This window comes from Otolemur garnettii, unplaced genomic scaffold (genome assembly GCF_000181295.1).
Source record: "Otolemur garnettii isolate 467f Iridium unplaced genomic scaffold, OtoGar3 scaffold00001, whole genome shotgun sequence".
NCBI lineage: Eukaryota > Metazoa > Chordata > Mammalia > Primates > Galagidae > Otolemur > Otolemur garnettii.
The window spans coordinates 33,769,208-33,788,314 of record NW_003852396.1 but is presented as its reverse complement, the minus strand read 5'-3'; the positions used below and the strand labels follow the sequence as shown (position 1 = coordinate 33,788,314).

General features: G+C 42.9%; 1 protein-coding gene across 2 annotated transcripts; it reads right to left on the bottom strand.

The window, feature by feature from the left end:
• Positions 1–884: 884 nt before the first annotated feature.
• TRIM6 (tripartite motif containing 6) lies at positions 885–17,783 on the bottom strand. Of its 2 annotated transcripts, XM_023512903.1 has the most exons (9): positions 17,738–17,783; positions 8,096–8,408; positions 7,922–8,017; positions 7,349–7,444; positions 6,491–6,721; positions 3,471–3,493; positions 2,038–2,138; positions 1,729–1,755; positions 885–1,556 (listed from the first exon to the last, which is right to left on the bottom strand). In XM_023512903.1, the coding sequence occupies exons 2-9, from the start codon at positions 8,339–8,341 to the stop codon at positions 991–993; spliced, it is 1,386 nt and encodes a 461-aa protein (XP_023368671.1). In that variant the 5' UTR covers positions 8,342–8,408; positions 17,738–17,783; the 3' UTR covers positions 885–990. The 2 variants fall into 2 exon arrangements, with proteins under 2 accessions (XP_023368671.1, XP_023368649.1); XM_023512881.1 differs by lacking the exon at positions 17,738–17,783 and having other exon boundaries at positions 959–1,556; positions 7,922–8,404.
• Positions 17,784–19,107: the final 1,324 nt, after the last annotated feature.

Sequence of the window (19,107 nt, the reverse complement as noted above, 5' to 3'; positions counted from 1 at the left end):
ACATCCACCCCATTATTTCTTTTACAGTTGGCATATAGCATTTCCAAAGTCACAGCAGCTCATTCACCAGCTATTTATGCTTGAGCCTAAAGAAAAGGGGATGTGAAAAAGCTGAATGAAACCATCCACTTCTGTAATTGCTTTACATTAATCATCTTTTCTCTTTGCATTTTCTTCCCATTCTGAGAACAACATGCTTTTGAACGGATCATTTTCTCCCCTCCTTTTATAATTTCAATTCATTTGAAAGACACTTTCTTTTTTAATTCTGATTGCTACTCTTAAATTTATAGATGAAAATTAAAGATTATAGTGAAGACTAAAATTATAATTTCAATTTAAAGCTCCTCAAATTATCATTGTAATTTGGTTTTAGGGATCACTTCTATGTATACTTACACAAAAACACAGCAATTCCTTTGCTCAGTATTGCATTTTATAAAAGCTGACAAAGATATTACCCAAATGTAAAATGATAGGCTGATTTCTTTCATAAACATACATGAAAACAAAACCTAAACAATGTGTTAGCAAAAAAAAAAAATCCAGCATTGCATATGACAAACAATGGTTTATTTCAGAAATTTGTGATAGATTTAACAACTGAAATAAAACAATCTACTTGATTTATTACAATAAAATGACACATGACTATCTCTTAGTTAGAGGAGATAAAAAAATCCGTTGAATTCAATTTTTCATTCCATACAAAAACTCATGGCAGTTTAGTAGACAATTTTCTTTAACCCCCTACATCAACCAAAAACCCTCCAACCAACATCATGCTTGATGGCAAAATGTTTCAAGCTCCCATTACCCACCTCAAGATCTGCAATTAGTCAAGGACCTTTACTGTTACCACTGCGCACATCCTAGTAAATGTTCAAAAGTGAGAATATAGAAAAACAGGGGATTAGGAGAACCATGTGCAGAGAAGCCGCAGGGTGAAGGGTACCGCTCAGGTGTGGTGGACAGCAGACAGTAGAACGTTCAAGAGCTTGGGCGACGAAGAGTCATGGGAACTACACAGTTGCAAGGATTAAAATACGGGCACAGGGTAGTGGGGAAGTAATATTTGGAGAAAGTGTAAATGGGGAAGCCGTGGTTCGTGACATTATAAAAGGAGACGGTGCCAGCCTCATAGTCTAAGAAAACCCCAACTCGACGAGGGCGCACTGTCATGGAGAGAAGCAGGGCTGCGGTGGAGTCCTCATAGGCCTTGTACGCATGTTTATGCTGAAGCCCAATCACCCAGTACCCACTCTGAGGCTGGTATCTCGAGTAAGCATTGGGATTTTTAGCATACTGGTTGAAAGAGGAGGTAGGTACCACGGAATTACTGCACACCCCCAGGATCCAGGCGGTCTTCTTGGCCACATCCACTTCCCAGTAATGCTTTCCTGAGGAGAAGTGCTGGACGCCCAGGACACTGCAGTCATAATGTTCTTCCAGATAAGAAGGCTCAGACAGCTCAGCACCCACAAATCTCACCTGTCTCCGGTTTTTAGACAGGACAAGATTTAAATTAGCTGTGTGCGGGTTCAGAGTCACGTCCACTGCAGGAAGAGGTACAACATTGGCAGGTGAGAAGAGGTATGTGGAATGCTGTGATGGGGGAGAGGGGAGGCTTCGCTGCCTCAGACCTGCGAACATGTGGGTACATCTGGGCAGGAGCATGGGAAAGGGGATCACATGTGTCAGCTCAAGGAGGCTGAAGTTTCTACTTACCCCAGTAGCTCTGCACATCCGTCAGCTCTGCAATGATAAAGGGAATCAACAATGTTGAATGGGACCAAAGGTCTCAGTGATCTCCCTCACCTTACCAGACTGAGGGGAACTGCAGGCAATTCTGTGAGGATGTGAACTGGTTGTGTCATCTTCCCCTACACGTAAACTGCATCTTCTCACACTATGTCCCTTTCTCTGGGACTTCCCCTTCGTCCAATATTCCCAAATATGGACTAAATCCTCTAGTCTATTTATTTCTTCCCAAGACAACAATTCCATAACCAAACTCTTCCTCCTGAACCCCCTTACCTCTAAACACTCGCAGCATCTTCTTCAGATCTGGGGTTCGAAACATGCTTCTCAGCTTGGTGGGAAGAGCTTCTGGCTTCCTCAGGGTCCAGAACTCACTCCTGAAGAGGACAGATCTCATGAGTCCCCACATTGCTGACTGTGGGTTCCTCCAACACGTCTGTCTCCCTCATCTCCCAGGCCCATTAGTGAACCTCAACACTCTCCCCTGAAGGAAACTGGCATCATTCTGCAAAGAGGTCTGGCCCTGGCACCAGAAGACCTGCACTAGAAAGTAGCTTCTCACCATGTATAGAACCTTTGGTAAGATTTAATCTCCTAAAGCCTCATTTTGTTTGTTTTTCTGGTACGATTTTAGAACAATACAAAATACAATACAATAATTTTTCTTTACATCCTAGAGATAGTATGAAATTTGGTAAAATAATGACTATAAAATCCTTTGCTATCTCAAAAAAAGATACAACCTACTTTAAAATGTCAGTAGGCATCAAAAGGGCTGAAGGTATCTGGGTTGCCAGGCAGTACATCAGGAACCTGCCTGTGGGCCTTGGAAAGTGTCAGGGAAAGAGCTTCCTTCAGAAGGGTCTGTGAGCCTAGGCCCCAAGGTTTCTCAGAAGCCCAAGGGACCTTTGTCCCTACAAAATAGCATCTTGGGATGCCTGTCTTCAGGAATGTTCCACCAGCTGGAACCTCACCTCCAAATGGAGAGTGAAGACTTCAGAAGGGATAACAGGATATTTCTTGTGTTTATCGGAAGCATGAGGTACCAGCTGTGTGGGCAGCTTTAGACGTTACCTATTGCATGAGATACTGTCCAGACTATGTGACAGAAAAAAGAACATGTTTTCCTCCAGGGCCAAAACCACTATTCTCAAGATTTCAAGGTTTTTACTGGAAATGAAACCAAAGAAAATCTGACAAGTAGGTAGCAAGTCCTGGACTATTCCAAAGCCAAAAACTGAAAATGAAACTTACAGCAGGTGTCTCAAGAGCAAATTCCGGGACACAGGGAAACAATGCTAATGGGAATTCCCCTCTGATGAAATGCATGTGCAAAGAAAATCTCCATGTATTCTGAGGTAGCTATAAACTATGAGAATCAGGGCTGAAAGCGGTACGGAGGCTTGTGGAAAAGGAGTCCCATAACAGGATGCTAGGACTCACTGACACTGCAGCACTTTATTCTTAATGACAATACTGTCCTCAATTTGTAACCCCTCCATCACCAGTTCTCCTGCCACAGAAGCCAGCTTATTCCCTTTACTTTAGAGCCCCAAATTCTCATGTGATGAGCATCTTACGACACCACAGTCTTGAATCTTCCTTGTTCTGTGATTTGTTTCCCTTTACCTCTCACCATAGGATAATTCTCTGAGTACAGGAATTGTTTGTAAATCCAAGGGAATCACCTCACAGTGTCCTACACATACCTTTCTGTGACATCACTCACATCCTAGGAAAGAAAAAGACAGGTTAGGTCAAAGAGGAATATGTCATGTCTTCATCCATATTCCTTACTCTCTCTGCCACCCCACAATATGACAGAACTAAAGGACTAAAGATAGTACCAATGTGGAGGCCATAAAGTAGAGATAAAAACTCTGGGCACACAGTCCCTGAGAACCCAGGGAAGACATCAGAAAACAGCTCAATTGGCTCGGCGTCTGTAGCTCAGTGGCCAGGGTGCCAGCCACATACACCAGAGCTGGAGGGTTTGAACCCAGCCTGGGCCTGCCAAACAACAAAAACAACTACAACCAAAAAATAGCCTGGCATTGTGGCAGGGGCCTGCAGTCCCAGCTACTTGGGAGGCTGAGGCAAGAGAATATCTTAAGCCCAAGAGTTGGAGGTTGCTGTGAGCTGTGACGGTACAGCACTCTAGTCAGGGTGACATACTGAGACTCTATCTCCAAAAAAAAAAAAAAGAAAGAAAAAGAAAAAAAAGAAATCAACTGAATTGATTCATTAGTAGCTTTATTACTCCAACTCTGTGTGTGTGTGTGTGTGTGTGTTATGCATGGATAGCATCTATCATTTGCCAGGCATTGTACTTGTTCCTACAGAATTTCAGGTGACAAAGTCATAATTTCCATGCTTGAGTAGCTGCATTCTATCCTGATTGCCTAAGGGTCACAGGCCTTAAATATTGCAGGTCCTCAGATCTCACCTCCTCTAACCTCCTGCTCTACCTCTGCTGACTTCATCTAGTCCATTGCTATTGGGAGCTAATTCCCAGATTTACACTTCTGCTGTGATCTCTCTCTCTCTCAGGATCCAGATTAATGTATACCCCAGGAAAAGAGCCAAATGCACCTCAAATTCAAGATGTTCAAAAGAAAACTTATTCCTGCAACTATTTCATCTCTTTTCTTCCACCCTGCTGACTGATACTAACAAACACTTAGTCACTGAACACTGCCACAAAAACCATCATATATTCATCCTGGCACTCCATCCTTGGCCAGGCCAGTGCATTCCACACACGTAACTTCTTTTAGCCACCTGCTGTTCACCTTCGTCAATGCCCCTAATGGTCTTCTTTCAGCAGAACTACCCGATCACCTATTTGGTCTCTTACTTCTGCTCTGTACACTTCAATGACCCTGAAGAAAAGGCCAAAGGCTTGATCTACACAACAGAGAAATAAATTATTTTCTCTGTATTGGGCTTATTTATGGTTTCATTTCACACCAGCACAAATTAAACTAGCTTGAATAAAGAAAGTAGCAGAGGTGTTGTTGGTGGTCCAGGATTATATCAATCTCAAATCACAGCTGAAGAGCTTAAAAGGATCGAATCAGTGTGCCACTTTACGGCTTTTCCTCTTAGGCTGACTTTATTCTCAGTGATCACATTTTGAAGCTTGTATCTTGGCTATCAAATCTTAGTGAGTACCAATGTTGCACAGATATGGAAAAGAAAAGACACAGTATGTCTGTGATGGGAGAATTCTGGAAAACTGACAGTTATGGAACACTCAAGTTAAAATGTCCACTGCATGGTCATATTAATGGGGCACAGAGTCTGGACTAGCAATGTAAACTGATGACTCATCTTCATTTAAGAAAAAAGTTTTAGCCGGGACGGTGGCTCATGCCTATAATCCTAGCACTGTGGGAGGCTGAGGCAAGAGGATTGTTTGAACTCAGGAGATTGAGACTTATCTGAATGAGAGTGAGACCCTGACTTCACAAAAAATGAAAAATAAAAAAATAAAAAACCCCAGCTACGTGCTAGCTGTGATGAGCACCTGTAATCCCAGTGACTTGGGAGGGTGAGGCAACGGATGCTCACAGCCAAAGTCTGAGGTTGCAGTGAGCTATGATGACATCATTGCCCTCTGCTCAGGGCATAGGCTGAGACTTTGTCTCAACATAAAAAAAAAGTTTCAGAGTTCAAGGAGTCTATTGAAGAGCTAGAACAAAGGGTAAAGGAAAAAGTATTGGGGTAACCTAATACCAAAGATAAGACCACAAAGACAAGACAAATATTATGAAGATACGAAGCAGAAAGCAGTGAATGAAGAAAGCTCTGTAAGGTAGAAAGTAACTACCCCAAGACTCCAGGACTGCACCCAAGAATAAACAATGACATAATAATACTGCAGCAAAGAAAGAACAAGAGGAAAGCCAGGAAGCAAGTGAAAAATAAGGAACAGTCTGAGTTTTCAGAATATCCCAAGGTCATATTATTTATTCTATGTAGAAAACAGATGCTGAAATGTCAACCTCAGGTCAAGTTCCTCCATCAGATCTCTCCAGACTGGATACCCTGCACCTGTCCAACCTACATACACATAGACCAGCGCCCAATCCTCAGGTGATTCTGCCCAAGACAGTGGAAGTAAAGAAAGGATGGTAATTACATAAAAAAGGTCAAAGAACTTGGGCTTGATGTGTTTGCCTGTGACTAAGCTGCAGAAAAAGCACCTGACAAATCTCAGCACAGTATCAAAGACAAGTGCCTAATGTATAGTGGTTCTCACCAAGGGGAGATACATTGTCCTCCCTGGAGGTATGTGGAGTTCTTGGCTGTCACACCTAGGATGGTACTACTGACATCTAGTGGGTAAAGTTTAAGGACGCTGCTAAATATCCTCTCACAACAAAAAAATTATCCAGCCTGAAAGGTCAATAATAGTGCCGAGACTGAAACATACTTCTATAGAATGTCACTGAATAAAACAGATCTTCCCCACAGCATCACATAAATTCTTTATAAAGGACCACCCTTTATAAATAAAAATAAGTCTTTCCCTTAGCATTTATATTCTGAATTACCTTATGTTTTACCTCTTACCTCTGAAGTTTAATAGGGAAGAAGCACTATAGGGACAAAGGGATTTTTTTGTATGTCCCCAAGGAGGATGTTAGTCTCATGTTTGAGAAAGGAAGGAAAGACAGTCCCTCTCCTCCTTGACTCTCAGACCCAGCTCCTTCATGAACTTTACCTGCAGCAGCTCCATTGCTGACCCCTGGCATCGACACTCCAGGTCTGAGATGAGCTCTCTCAGAGACTGGCTCTGGTTGATCAGCTCATTTTCAGCCTCTTCTATAATTCTCAGCCCCTTCCTCCCTTCCTCCTCCAGCTTTTTCAGTTCCCGCTGCTCCACTTTGTCCAGGATGCTTCGCAGGTGATTGAACTCTGTCTGGATCCTGTGTTTCTCAGGCTCCATCTGATTCTTCAAGAACAGGGAAGAGAAAGAGGCGGCTAATCTGCAGGGGCAGCGGTCTCCTGTGTAGGGGCTGGGGAGCCAGGCTTCACTAGGAGGGGAACGGTAAAGGCCTGCATAACCTGCACTTTCTTTCTATTCTCCCTTCAGCTCTCTGAAGACTATTAGCCCCAGGCTGCCTTACCTAGGCCTTCTAGATACAGGCTCTGATTCCTGGGTGATGTTTAGATTCCAGGCAGCCTCCCTGGCCTCTCCTGATTCTGCATTAATTTCCCCTTCCAATTTTGAGTGTCGATGTAGGGATTGTTAGCCTAAGACTAACCTATCTTTCCCAGCAGGCCAATGAAACTAAACTGTGGAACAAGATCCAGAACTATGACTTTGGGGTTACCCTCAGCCCTGGTTCCTCTCCTACATGATCATCTCCAAAAATCTTAGTTCACTTTTGGTATGTTTGTATGGTCTAGAGACTTCTCTCCCTCCCTTGTTTGGAAAGGCTACATCTAGGGAATAGGCAAGGAAAGGTCTTCTAGACATGATGTCAGCATCAGGCAGGACAATGACTCCTTTGCCCCAGGCCCCCATGACCTGTCCCAATTCCCAACCCAGGACACCCTCAGGAGGAGTCCCTCTTGCCTTCCAGGATGCCCTCTTCCGTCTGATGAAAGCTTTTAGCTTCTCAGCTTCTTCCTGCTCTTTCCTCAGCCTCTGCAGAGACTCCTGGAACTTCTCCTTGAAGAAACACATCAGGTCAAGCAGGGGCAGGTTGTCAATTGTCTCACTGCCCAAGCAGGGAATAAATGAGGCAGAGATTATGCTGACCTCCAAAGAAGCCCATCCTATCTGAGGATGGAAAACTAAGGAGGCCAATGTATCCTTTATAACAAAGGGGATAGAAACCAATGGGAATAGGCTCACTCTCTGTCCCTCTTGGGGTGAGCGCCTGCACACAAAGCACTTCAGCTCCTTTACCCACCTTGCCAACATAATCACCCACACTCAATCCACCAAGACCCCTTGGTGCACCCACCCTCTCACTCTACATGATGTTGTGCAGAAGGTAAGACAAAAAGTCTCTGATCTTGATTGAGGACAATTTCTAAGTTCAAGCTCTAGGTAAACGGGAAGACTACAAGAGAGCATGACAAAATGTAAAATCTCCTGCCAAGGACCCATTCTTCCCTGTGTGCCTCCATCCTGGACTCTCACCTGGTACTCCTGGGCAACCTCCTCCATGAGAAACGTGTGGTGACCACGGTGCTCCTGAGAACGCTCACAAAGCCAGCAAATGACCTTTCCATCCTCCTTACAGAAGAGCTGCAGTTTCTCTCCATGGTTTGCACAAAGAATTGCCTTTGGTAGCTTCCCCGGAACCAATACTACCTCTCTGAGCCTCTCCGCTATGTTGGCCAGGTGCCGATTAGGCCGGAGACTGCCAAGTTGGTAGCTGACCTGGCACACTGGACAGCTGCTTTCCCCTTCCTGGCCGTTCTCTGATTCCCCACTGTTCTGTGTGATGCAGGCTTTACAGAAGCTGTGGCCACAGTCTACACTCAAAGGCTCTGTCAGGAGCTCCAGGCAGATGGGGCAGGTCACTTCCTCTTGTATGTCCATCAGCACAGAAGTCATTGTAGCTGCTCTCCTGGAGCCTGCCTGCCCAGCCCTGATTTCCAAGATGCTTCCTGCTTGTAGAATCCTAGATCAATGAGCAAACAAAAAAGAGTAAGAAAGGGGGCAATGGGACAAAGAGATGCTGACTGTCTTGTTCTGTAGAAAGAGGCCAGACTCCTGGGGGTAATAAGGCTTTGGCATTCTAACTTCCAATTTACCCTGGCTCATATGAGATACCATTTTCCATCCTTATTAGAGGAGAGATTACGATTTCCTTTTATACCTATTGGATGGAGGGATAAACTTAGGCCCTGGAGTGGAAGGGTCCTGTATGAGCCACCACTTGATCTTATCTCAGCCCATCAAAATACAACCTCATTGTTAAAAACACCAAGACTCATTGCTGCCTAGGATTCTTGCACTAGGGCTGCAAGGGTGACCTTGATACCGGCATGACTCAACTCAATACTTACCTGTTCTCTTATCCAAAGGATTTGTTCTATCTAGACTATCTAAAGCACCCTCTCTATACACTTACCTGCTTTAATTCTTATCACAACCTGATATAGATCTGTAATTGTCTGAATCGTCCCAGTGGAATGCAAGCTCCATGAGATCAGAAACTTGTGTTTTTCTTCATGGTTATATCCCTGGCAGTCAGCACAGTGTCAGACACACAGGTTCTCTACTCTCCATCAGCTCGTGAGCTCTTTCACCTCTTTGCTACATCACCTTGCCATCATTCTCCAGTATCTGATCTCCAAGATCAAAGGTCTCATTGATTGTGTAGACACTTTCACCTCCAAACAGCCCTACTCCACACAAAGCCTGTCCATCTCCACACTCCACTTTTCAGAAAAACCCAAAGAAAAAGCAATATCCACAGTAATAACCACAATAAGGGGAGCTAATATTTTTACAACCAGTGCTTCTGTAACCAGCTGTAATCTAGTAATCACATTCTCCTGCTTTCTTTATCCCTCATAGGACAACTCTGCATAAATAAGTATTCTTGGCCCTTTAACAAGAATATTAGAGGCATTAAGTTACTTTTAAAATCATGTGTTTTGTAGTTCTGGGCCGGGGCTGGGCTTGAACCTACCACCTGTGTTTTGTAAGTTGTAGAGTTGGAGCAACCTAATCTTTCCAGGATCCTAATTCAAAGCTCTGTCCACAACCTCATAACTGTAACCAAAGACAAAGCCGTAAAAGGCATAGGCCTAAAGATTTTTAAAATGGGCATAATCCCATTTCATGATGGGATTTCACTGGGGCCTGTCATGAAATTTGCAGTACGATAAGATCCTAAGGTAGTACTTTTGAGGCCTTATATCCTCATTGAGAAATACTATCTTTATTCTCAATCCATTTTTCTTGGTAGTTTTCAGTTGCGAAATTACATTACTATTGTTTGGAATAACATCAAGAATACTCTTTAGACATTTAACGATTTTTTTTTCCTGTTCTCAACATTGAGTCATTTTCATTGGAAGCCGTTTGCTCTGCCTGCCTAGCTAGAATCACATTTGGGCCTCCCAAGAAGAGTCAGCGTGCATTGTCTGTTTGAAGGTACATTGGCCCTGGTCCAGGAATGACCGTGTTGTACTGGACAGGCCATAGCATGTCCAGGAGCAAGTAAAAGTCTATAATTTGTCTTTGGCTGGTTTTTCAGCAAAAACAAATGTATGCTGATGTAAAACATGGTCAGTGTGGGCAATTTTCCATATCTTGAGGGCCTGATAGGTTAAAAAAAATAAAAGTTCTGCCAGTAACAATAATCCCATCAGAAGAAAGGGCCTCAGAAAATGTCCTAGATAAGTAAAAAAGGTTTACAGGATATTAACATGGCCAAACAGGGACTGGGAGCCACTGCTGAGTGGTGGTGGTGGTGGTGGGGGAGGTGTTGAGGGACAGGCTGGGTTCAGAGCTGCCATCTAGTGTTTCATGGTGCTCCTGCAAGTCACAGCCTGGGTCATCACCTTTGCCCTGCTTGATAGCAATACTAACTGAAAGTCCATCAGGTACTGGGCAAGAATTTAATTATCTTATATGTAATAACTCATTAATTCCTTGTAACAACACTACACATGTCCCTTAGATTTCATTCCATAGCTGTACACACTGAGGTTAAGTAGCTCCGTCAAGTGGTAGAGCCAGTTTTTAAGGCAGAAACTCCCCCTCTTACTTCTCTTTTATGTCCCTCATCTCCATAAAGGGTGTGAGACATAACTGTTTACAAATTAATGAATTCTGGGCATCTAATTTGCATTAGTAATTGGTATTACAGAAGTATTTATCTATAGGGGATACAGTTTAACCTAATTAACCACACCTGTAGAACTGGGCATTCGGTCATCATCACCTCACTTGCCCACTGCACTGTGAAGGTCTACTGCTGTTGTTAAATTAGCCTTATGGAGTTCATGGCTGGGAAGAATTAACATTGTTAAAATGTCCATACTACTCAAAGCAATACATAATTTTAATGCAATCCCTATTAAAATTCCATTGTCATACTTTAAAGATCTCGAAAAAATAATACGTCATTTTATATGGAATCAGAAAAAACCTTGAATAGCCAAGACATTACTCAGAAATAAAAACAAAGCAGGAGGAATCATGCTACCAGACATCACTCTATACTATAAATCCATAGTGATCAAAACAGCATGGTATTGGCACAAAAACAGAGAGGTAGATGTATGGAACAGAATAGAGAACCAAGAGATGAACCCAGCTACTTACCGTTATATGATCTTTGACAAGCCAATTAAAAACACTGGGTGGGGAAAAGATTCCCTATTTAACAAATGGTGCTGAGTGAACTGGCTGGCAACCTGCAGAAGACTGAAACTGGATCCACACCTTTCACCACTAATTAAGACAGACTCTCACTAGATTAAAGATTTAAACTTAAGACATGAAACTATAAAAATACTAGAAGAAAGTGTAGGGAAAACTCTTGAAGAAATTGGCCTGGGCGAATATTTTATGAGGACCCCCTGGGCAATTGAAGCAACATCAAAAATATACTACTGGGACCTCATCAAATTAAAAAGCTTCTGCACAGCCAAGAACACAGTAAGTAAAGCAAGTAGACAGCCCTCAGAATGGGAGACGATATTTGATGGTTATGTCTCTGACAAAGGTTTAATAACCAGAATCCACAGAGAACTCAAATGTATTAGCAAGAAGAGAGCAAGTGATCCCATCTCAGGGTGGGCAAGGGACTTGAAGAGAAATTTCTCTGAAGAAGACAGGTGCATGGCCTACAGATATATGAAAAAATGCTCATCATCCTTAATAATCAGAGAAATGCAAATCAAAACTACTTTGAGATATCATCTAACTCCAATAAGATTAGCCCATATCACAAAATCCAAAAATCACAGATGGTGGTGTGGTTGTGGAGAAAAGGGAACACTTCTACACTGCTGGTAGGATTGCAAACTAATACGTCCCTTTTGGAAAGACATCTGGAGAACACTTAGAGAACTAAAAATAGACCTCCCATTTGATCCTATAATTCCTCTACTAGGTATATATCCAGAAGACCAAAAATCACACTACAATAAAGATATTTGTATCCGAATGTTCACTGCAGCCCAATTCATAATTGCTAGGTCATGGAAGAAGCCCAAGTGCTCATTGACCCATGAATGGATCAATAAATTGTGGTATATGTATACCAAGGAATACTATGCAGCCATGAAGAAAGACGGAGACTTTACCTCCTTCATGTTTACATGGATGGAGCTGGAAAATATTCTTCTTAGCAAAGTATCTCAAGAATGGAAGAAAAAGTATCCAATGTACTCAACCCTATTATGAAACTAATTTATAGCTTTCATAGGGAAGCTATAACCCAATTTTAGCCCAAGAATACGGGGAGAGAGGGAGGGGTGGGGATGGGGGAGGAGTAGAGGGAGGGTGATTGGTGGGATCACACCTATGGTTTATCCTATAAGGGTACATGTGAATCTTTCTAAATGTAGAATATAAATGTCTTAACATAATAACTAAAAAAATGACATGAAGGCTATGTTAACCAGCTGGATGAAAGTATTTCAAATTGTATATGGAAATAACACACTGTACCCCATGAGAGTATTAATGTACACAGCTATGATTTAAAAAAAAAAAAAAGAAAGAAGGGAAGCAAGAAGGTAAGATAGCAAGCAGTCTCCCCAAATAAAACAGCATGCATAAAAAAAAAAAAATTAGCCTTATGGAGGGAGAGGACCAATCTTTTTGCTCTTCCAGGTACACCAGACCTTAACTGCACTTAACACAATAAATAAGCAATTAAATTTATAATGAATTTAAAATTATGTTATTGCTGAACTTGGACTTGATGTAGGCCCTGCAGCAAAGAAATAAATGTGCTACTTTTTGAAATCGTTAACAATTGTGATGATATTATATGTACTTAAATATTTTAACTGAAAATCCATTCCATCCTCTCCAACACACATGCACATTTTTATTTCAGGCAAAACTGCACACGGTATACACAATTCTCTTGAAGATTTTCTATCTTATGAACTTGAAAAGACTCCATGAATTCAACAACTGGTAAAGCGACAAATTGTGGTATAACCCCATAATTACATATAACCGAACAATTAAATGAAACTGCTGATATGCCCAACAGAATAAATCTCAAAAGCAATATGCAAAGTGAAAGAAGTTGGACACCAAAGTGAGTTCCTGTATGATTCCATTTATATGAAATCCTAGAAAAGGCAAAGCTATAGTATTTGAAAGCCTATCAGTGGAAGCCAGGACCCAGGGGTGAGAAAGGAATGAACTGCAAAGGGACAGAAAGAAATGTGGAGGGTGACACAAATGCCCTTTATATGTTATAACTGTGTTGGGAGTTATTCAACTGAATATACATCAAACTCACAGAATTGGCCAGGCATGGTGGCTCATGCCTGTAATCCCAACATTTTGGTAGGCTAAAGCAGGAGAATCATTTGAGGTACAGAGCGAGACCCTGTCTCTATAAAAAATTAAAAATCAGCTGGGCCTGGCATCATACAGCTGTTGTCACAACTACTTAGGAGACTGAGGCACAAGGATGACTTGAGGCCTGGAGTTTGAGGTTGTAGATGAGCTATGATTGTGATACTGCACTCTAACCTGGACAAGAGAGTTAGACTCAGTCTCCAATAAATAAATAAATAAATAAATAAATAAAATTTAAAACCTCAGAACCATATGCTTAAAATTTTTAACTTGGCTCGGTGCCTGTGGCTCAAGTGGCTAAAGCGCCAGCCACATACACCTGAGTTAGTGGGTTCTAATCCAGCCCGGCCTGCCAAACAACAATGATGGCTGCAACCAAAAAATAGCCAGGCGTGTGGTGGGCGCCTGTGGTCCCAACTACTTGGGAGGCGGAGGCAGGAGACTCACTTGAGCCCAGGAGTTGGAGGTTGCCGTGAGCTGTGATGCCAGGGCACTCTACCCAGGGGGACAGCTTGAGGCTCTGTCTCAAAAATAAAAAAAAAAATTTAATTCAAGATGTAAACTACTACTGAATATAAATGAAAAAAAGAAATAATGAGAAAAAGTAAAGATTTGGCTTCCCTCAGATTCTAAGCATAAACTATAACTGTGTTGTCAAATACGGTCATCACATGTGGTTACTAAGTACTTGAAGTGTGGCCAGTCAGAAATGAGATGTGTTAAATATAAAACACACATTGAATTTTGAAGATTTCGTGGATCAATAAACTAAAGAATCTCATCAGTAATTTTATATTTAAGGTAGTGTGGTTCAATAAGCATGTCTATTATCCTAGCAATCTAGGAGGCCAGAGTAGGTGGACTGCTTGAGCTCAGAAGTTCAAGACCAGCCTGAGCAACAGTGAGACCCCATCTCTACTAAAAAAAAAAAAAAAAAAAGCTACCCCAGTGTTGTGGGGGGTGGGGAGGGCTCTGTAGTCCCAGCTACTTGGAAGGCTGAGGAAAGAGGGTCACTTCAACCCAAGTGTTTGAGATTGCTATGAGCTATGACACCATGGCACTAGACCCAGGGTGACAGAGTAAAACTCTGTCTCAAAGTAAAATAACATAACATAAAATAAATAAAAAATTATATTGATTATGTATTCTAATAATATTTTCCATGTATTGGATTAAATAGAATACATTAAAATTAACTTCACCTATTTCTTCTTACATTTTAATGTGGCTACTAGAAAATCTAAAATTACGTACGTAGTCTCATTCTATTTCTATTTCATTATATCTTTTTTTCCCCCTGCCATATGGACTACTTTAGATATTCAAAACAGAGAAAGATTATTGAACAGAAAAGGTGACCTAACAGTTAACATTTCCTGTCAAAAGATTTAAAGTTGAGACTGGGGTAAAGAAGAAATTGAGAAAGAAGGAGCATGTCATATAGTTAGCAGAGGTCTGAATGACCCTTGGCCAACACACCATAGCAAGCCCCTAGCAAGCCCCTGACAGCCAACTGCAGCTGAATGCAACCCAGAGGACACAAGGGAGGGTGACAGTCTCCAAATGAAGTCACACCTCCAGACCAGTGCTGAGGTGCAGAGAGACAGCAGTCTGACTGTGTGAATAGTGACCCCAGAGAAGCCTAAGGTTCCAGAGTCCTGTGGATTAAATTAGCAGATGAAAAAATGCCAAATTCAAGACTGGGTGGGACCAGTTAAATCATAAGTAGATGCCTGAAAAAATTCATTATGGTCTGCTGACTAGCCACATTGGCATCCACTGGAGCTCTTAATCTCAGTCTTACTCAGACAGATTCACCATCTGCACAATAAGACCCCAGGTTATTCGTATGCATATTAAGGCTTCAGAAGCACTGCCTCCGAGTAAGGATCCCTTTTTCCAGGTGGATACAATTTAGGGTTCAAAACAACTAGAAACGGGGGAGGGAAGGCCAGAGAATGAACTGCTATTTAGATCTGCTGCATCTGTTAGAATGGAAGCTCACATTGATATCAAATTAAAACTAGTGACTGACCAAGGCTGATCCAGGCTGGAGGTTCAGAATAAGAACTAGGAATGAGAGAGGACACAGCCTGCCCCTCCCCCACCTCGCGGATAGTCCAAACTAAAGTGGAGTAAAACAGATGGCAACTGTGCTTCCAACCAAGTTGGGCCAACATTCTTGTGGTTTGGAAATAATACTATTTTTGACCTTTGAGTAGGGTTATATTCCACTTTATTATCTGTGATTGATTATCTAACAGCACTCTATAAATATTTGAGTTGGGTCCTAGCAGTTTGGAAGGCCCCAGCCAAGATTACTTGAGGCCACAAGTTTAGTTTGAGACCAGCCTCAGCAAGAACCAGACTCTATCTCTACAAAAAAAAAAAAAAAGAAAGAAAAAATTATCTCTGCCTGTTGGCACTTGCCTGCAGTGCCACCTATCATGGATGCTGAGGCAGAATGGTCACTCCAGCCTTGGAATTTGAGATTACAGTGTGCTATGACCACATTACTATACTCTAGCCTGAGCAACAGAGCAAGGCTCAGTCTCAAAGTAAACAAACAAACAAACAAAATCTGAATTAGAACATATCCAATTTCAAAAAAAAAAAATTTTTTTTTTGTTTTGAGACAGAGTCTCAAGCTGTGGCCCTGGGTAGAGTGCCATGACCTCATGGCTCACAGCAACCTTCAACTCTTGGATTCAAGCGTTTGAGCTTCAGTTTCTTCTATCTATAAAATGGCCAGAATATTTATATATATGTATTTATGTATGCATATACATATATATATAAATATGCCTCAGGTTTTTTTTTTCTACTTAGTAGAGATGGGGTCTCAGGTTTCTTTTTTTCTATTTTTAATAGCGATGGGGACTCATTCTTGCCCAGGCTGGTCTGGAACTGGTGAACTCAAGCAATCCACCTGCTTTGGCCTCCCAAGGTGCTAGAATTACAGGCATGAGCCACCTGGCCCTGCCCAGTTTCAAATTTTTTAAGCCCCACTTCAAAAGAATTTAAGAATTGTTGGATTGGGCATGTTTTTAAAGCTAGACATGGAGTTTATCAACAATAATGACCATAATTTCAGTATTTACTACTCGTCAAGCAGTCTCTTGTATGTTTAAACCTCTGCCTCACTTTATCTTCACCAAAATTCTGGAATTCAAAATTATATATATATATAAATAAGTAAATATTCTGGCCACTTTATACATAGAAGAAACTGAAGCTCAAACAGGTCAAGTAGCAGTCACAGGACACGCAACTAAAGTGTGGGTGTCAGATCCAGGATCTGAGCAGTCTGACTGCAGCACCTACGTCCTTAACTATACGTTTCTCTCTCTAGTGATTGATTAAATAAAAGGTTCAGGCGGCGCCCTATAGCTCAGTGGTAGGGAGCCAGCCCTACCGACGCTGGCGGGTTCGAACCCCGGCCTGGCCCTGCTAAACAACGACAACTGAAACAACAACAAAAGCCAGGCGTTGTGGCGGGCACCTGGGGTCCCAGCTACTTGGGAGGCCGAGGCAAGGGAATCGCTCGAGCTCAAGAGTTTGAGGTTGCTGTGAGTTGTGACACCATGGCAGTCTAACCAGGGCGACAGCTTGAGACTGTTTCAAAAAAATAAATAAATAAGTAAAATGTTGACTCTAACCTCAGCGAGTTTCCACTGCAGTACAGAAGCGAGATAAAAGTGTCTGGATCATGAGTTTCAAAGGGAAAGGAACTCATTTCTTTCCCTACCGCGTCCTCCTAGCCAGAAGTGATAATAGTTAAGTCCATAGTCACCGCGCAGGAGACACCCCTTGTGACCCGCACATCTGGGGATAAGAAGCCCAGAGAAGCAGCATCAGGTGAAGGCCTTTAGCGCAAACCAAGGGGTAGCAAGCCAATTCTAAAAAACAGAGGGCTCGCACTCCGGTCTTGAAACCACGCTTGTGTCCTCCCCTTGCCTAGGACTGCAGCTGATCCCTCCTCCGCCAGGCTCTGAACTTTGACGCTCAGGTCGGGCAGAGCCCGAAAGACTCATCCACCAACTCGATCGCGGAGGAGTTGGGACCTCCCGGGGTGCAGGATAAAAGGCGCTCACTTCCTGGAGCCGCGAGGCTGGAGACGGGGGAGGGGATGCTGACCTCTGAATCCAGGCCTGACCAATGGTTTGCAGTCACTCCCGGACGGAAAACGTCCAGAGCTGCCTCTCTTACATCTTTTAGCTTAGAATCGGGCTTTAACTCTCACTGCCTTTTGAGCGGCCCATTCCTAGCCGCAAAGGTGCCTCTCCGGTGCTCCTTTCCCAAACTCGAGTCAACTCCAGACGGCAGAGGTCTCCCTCACTGTTCCTCCACCCGAGAACTCCCAACGCAACCTGCTGCGTGGACCAAATTCTCATACTGGTGGGGACGGTGGTGGCTGGCCAGAAAATGGATTTGCCCACTAACCTGGAATCGTGGCCTGGCTGGGCGCCGAGGACTAGCAGCTGCCGCGTCCTCCACCGCGGCCGAAAGACCCTGGGGGAAGGGGCGGGGCTGGGGAGGAGGAGGCGCTGGCGGCGGGGCCCGGGTGTTCCGCGCGCTCCGCCTGGGATCCTGCGGCTTCACGGGTGTGGTCGCCGGTGCTCCATCCGGCCGTAAATGACAGGATATGTTTGGAAGGCTGAAATGCCAAGGTGCTTCTCTTACCTGTGGAACAGCAAATTCCGAGAGGCCTTTGAGAACACCTGAGGGCCAGAGATGACGCGTAAGTTGTCTTCAGTTTTCTGTAGCCTTCCAACATTATTTCCGAGTGTAGGAACGTTGATAATACACCTCTACTTCCTATTAACGAATTAGTTAAAATATATAAATAATACAAACGTCTAAAGTTATACACGTATGAGTAAAGGATGAACACTCGGCATAATGGTTTTACAAAAAATATTAAAGTTTATCAATTTAAAAATACATAGACAAAGTCGGGTGCGGTGGCTCAGGCCTGTAATCCTAGCACTCTGGGAGGCTCAGGTGGGAGGATCACTTGAGCCCAAGAGTTTGAGATTGCTGTGTGCTAGGCTGAGGCCATAGCACTGTAGCCCGGGCAATAGAAAAAAAAAAATTTTAATTAAAAAAATAAAAATACATATATAAGTATATGTATACTAGTATAGATTTTAAAATTATCTATCATTTTAACCTGCATAAAGGAACAAATCTTTCATTGGGCCTATGAATAAATGCAAAGCTTATAGAGCCTAGGAACTGTAACTATAGGGTTTCAATGGCATAGCAACTCTGAGAAGAAAAAGAACATCAAACTTCCCTACTTGTGAGGCTGAGGCAAGAGAATCACTTAAGCCCAAGAGTTGGAGGTTGCTGTGAGCGGTGACACCACTTCACCCTACCCAGGGCCGAAGCTTGAGACTCTGTCTCAAAAAAAAAAAAAAAAAAAGTCAAATTTCCTTCCCTAAGAGTCTGGAAGAGTGTCACCTGATCTTAGAAGGTGGATTAGAAGACTGGTATAGAAGGAGAAATGACTGAGGTGCTCAGATAAAAAGCAGGATAGAGTTGGGATAGTGGAGAAAACTAGGTTAAGCATCATAAGAGTGCATTGAACAGTCCCTGAGGCAAATAGAAGGTCATCAGAATCTCAAAAGAAGAAGTCTAGACAGGTGTCACCATTTCAATGAGAACCCCCATGTTCTTCGGTTAAGAAGTCAAACAGGCTCCGCGCCTGTGGCTCAAGTGGCTAAGGCGCCAGCCACATACACCTAAGGTGGCGGATTCGAATCCAGCCCGGACCCGCCAAATAACAATGACGGCTGCAACCAAAAAAT

Excerpts from the sequence above, each read along its gene's own strand:
- TRIM6 (XM_023512881.1), bottom strand. The coding sequence starts at position 8,341 with ATGACTTCTGTGCTGATGGACATACAAGAGGAAGTGACCTGCCCCATC. Across the intron at positions 6,722-7,348 it reads GGAAGAGGGCATCCTGGAAG|AATCAGATGGAGCCTGAGAA; the intron begins GCAAGAGGGACT and ends CTGTTCTTGAAG. Across the intron at positions 2,139-3,470 it reads GTGAGTGATGTCACAGAAAG|GAGTGAGTTCTGGACCCTGA; the intron begins GTATGTGTAGGA and ends TGTCCTCTTCAG.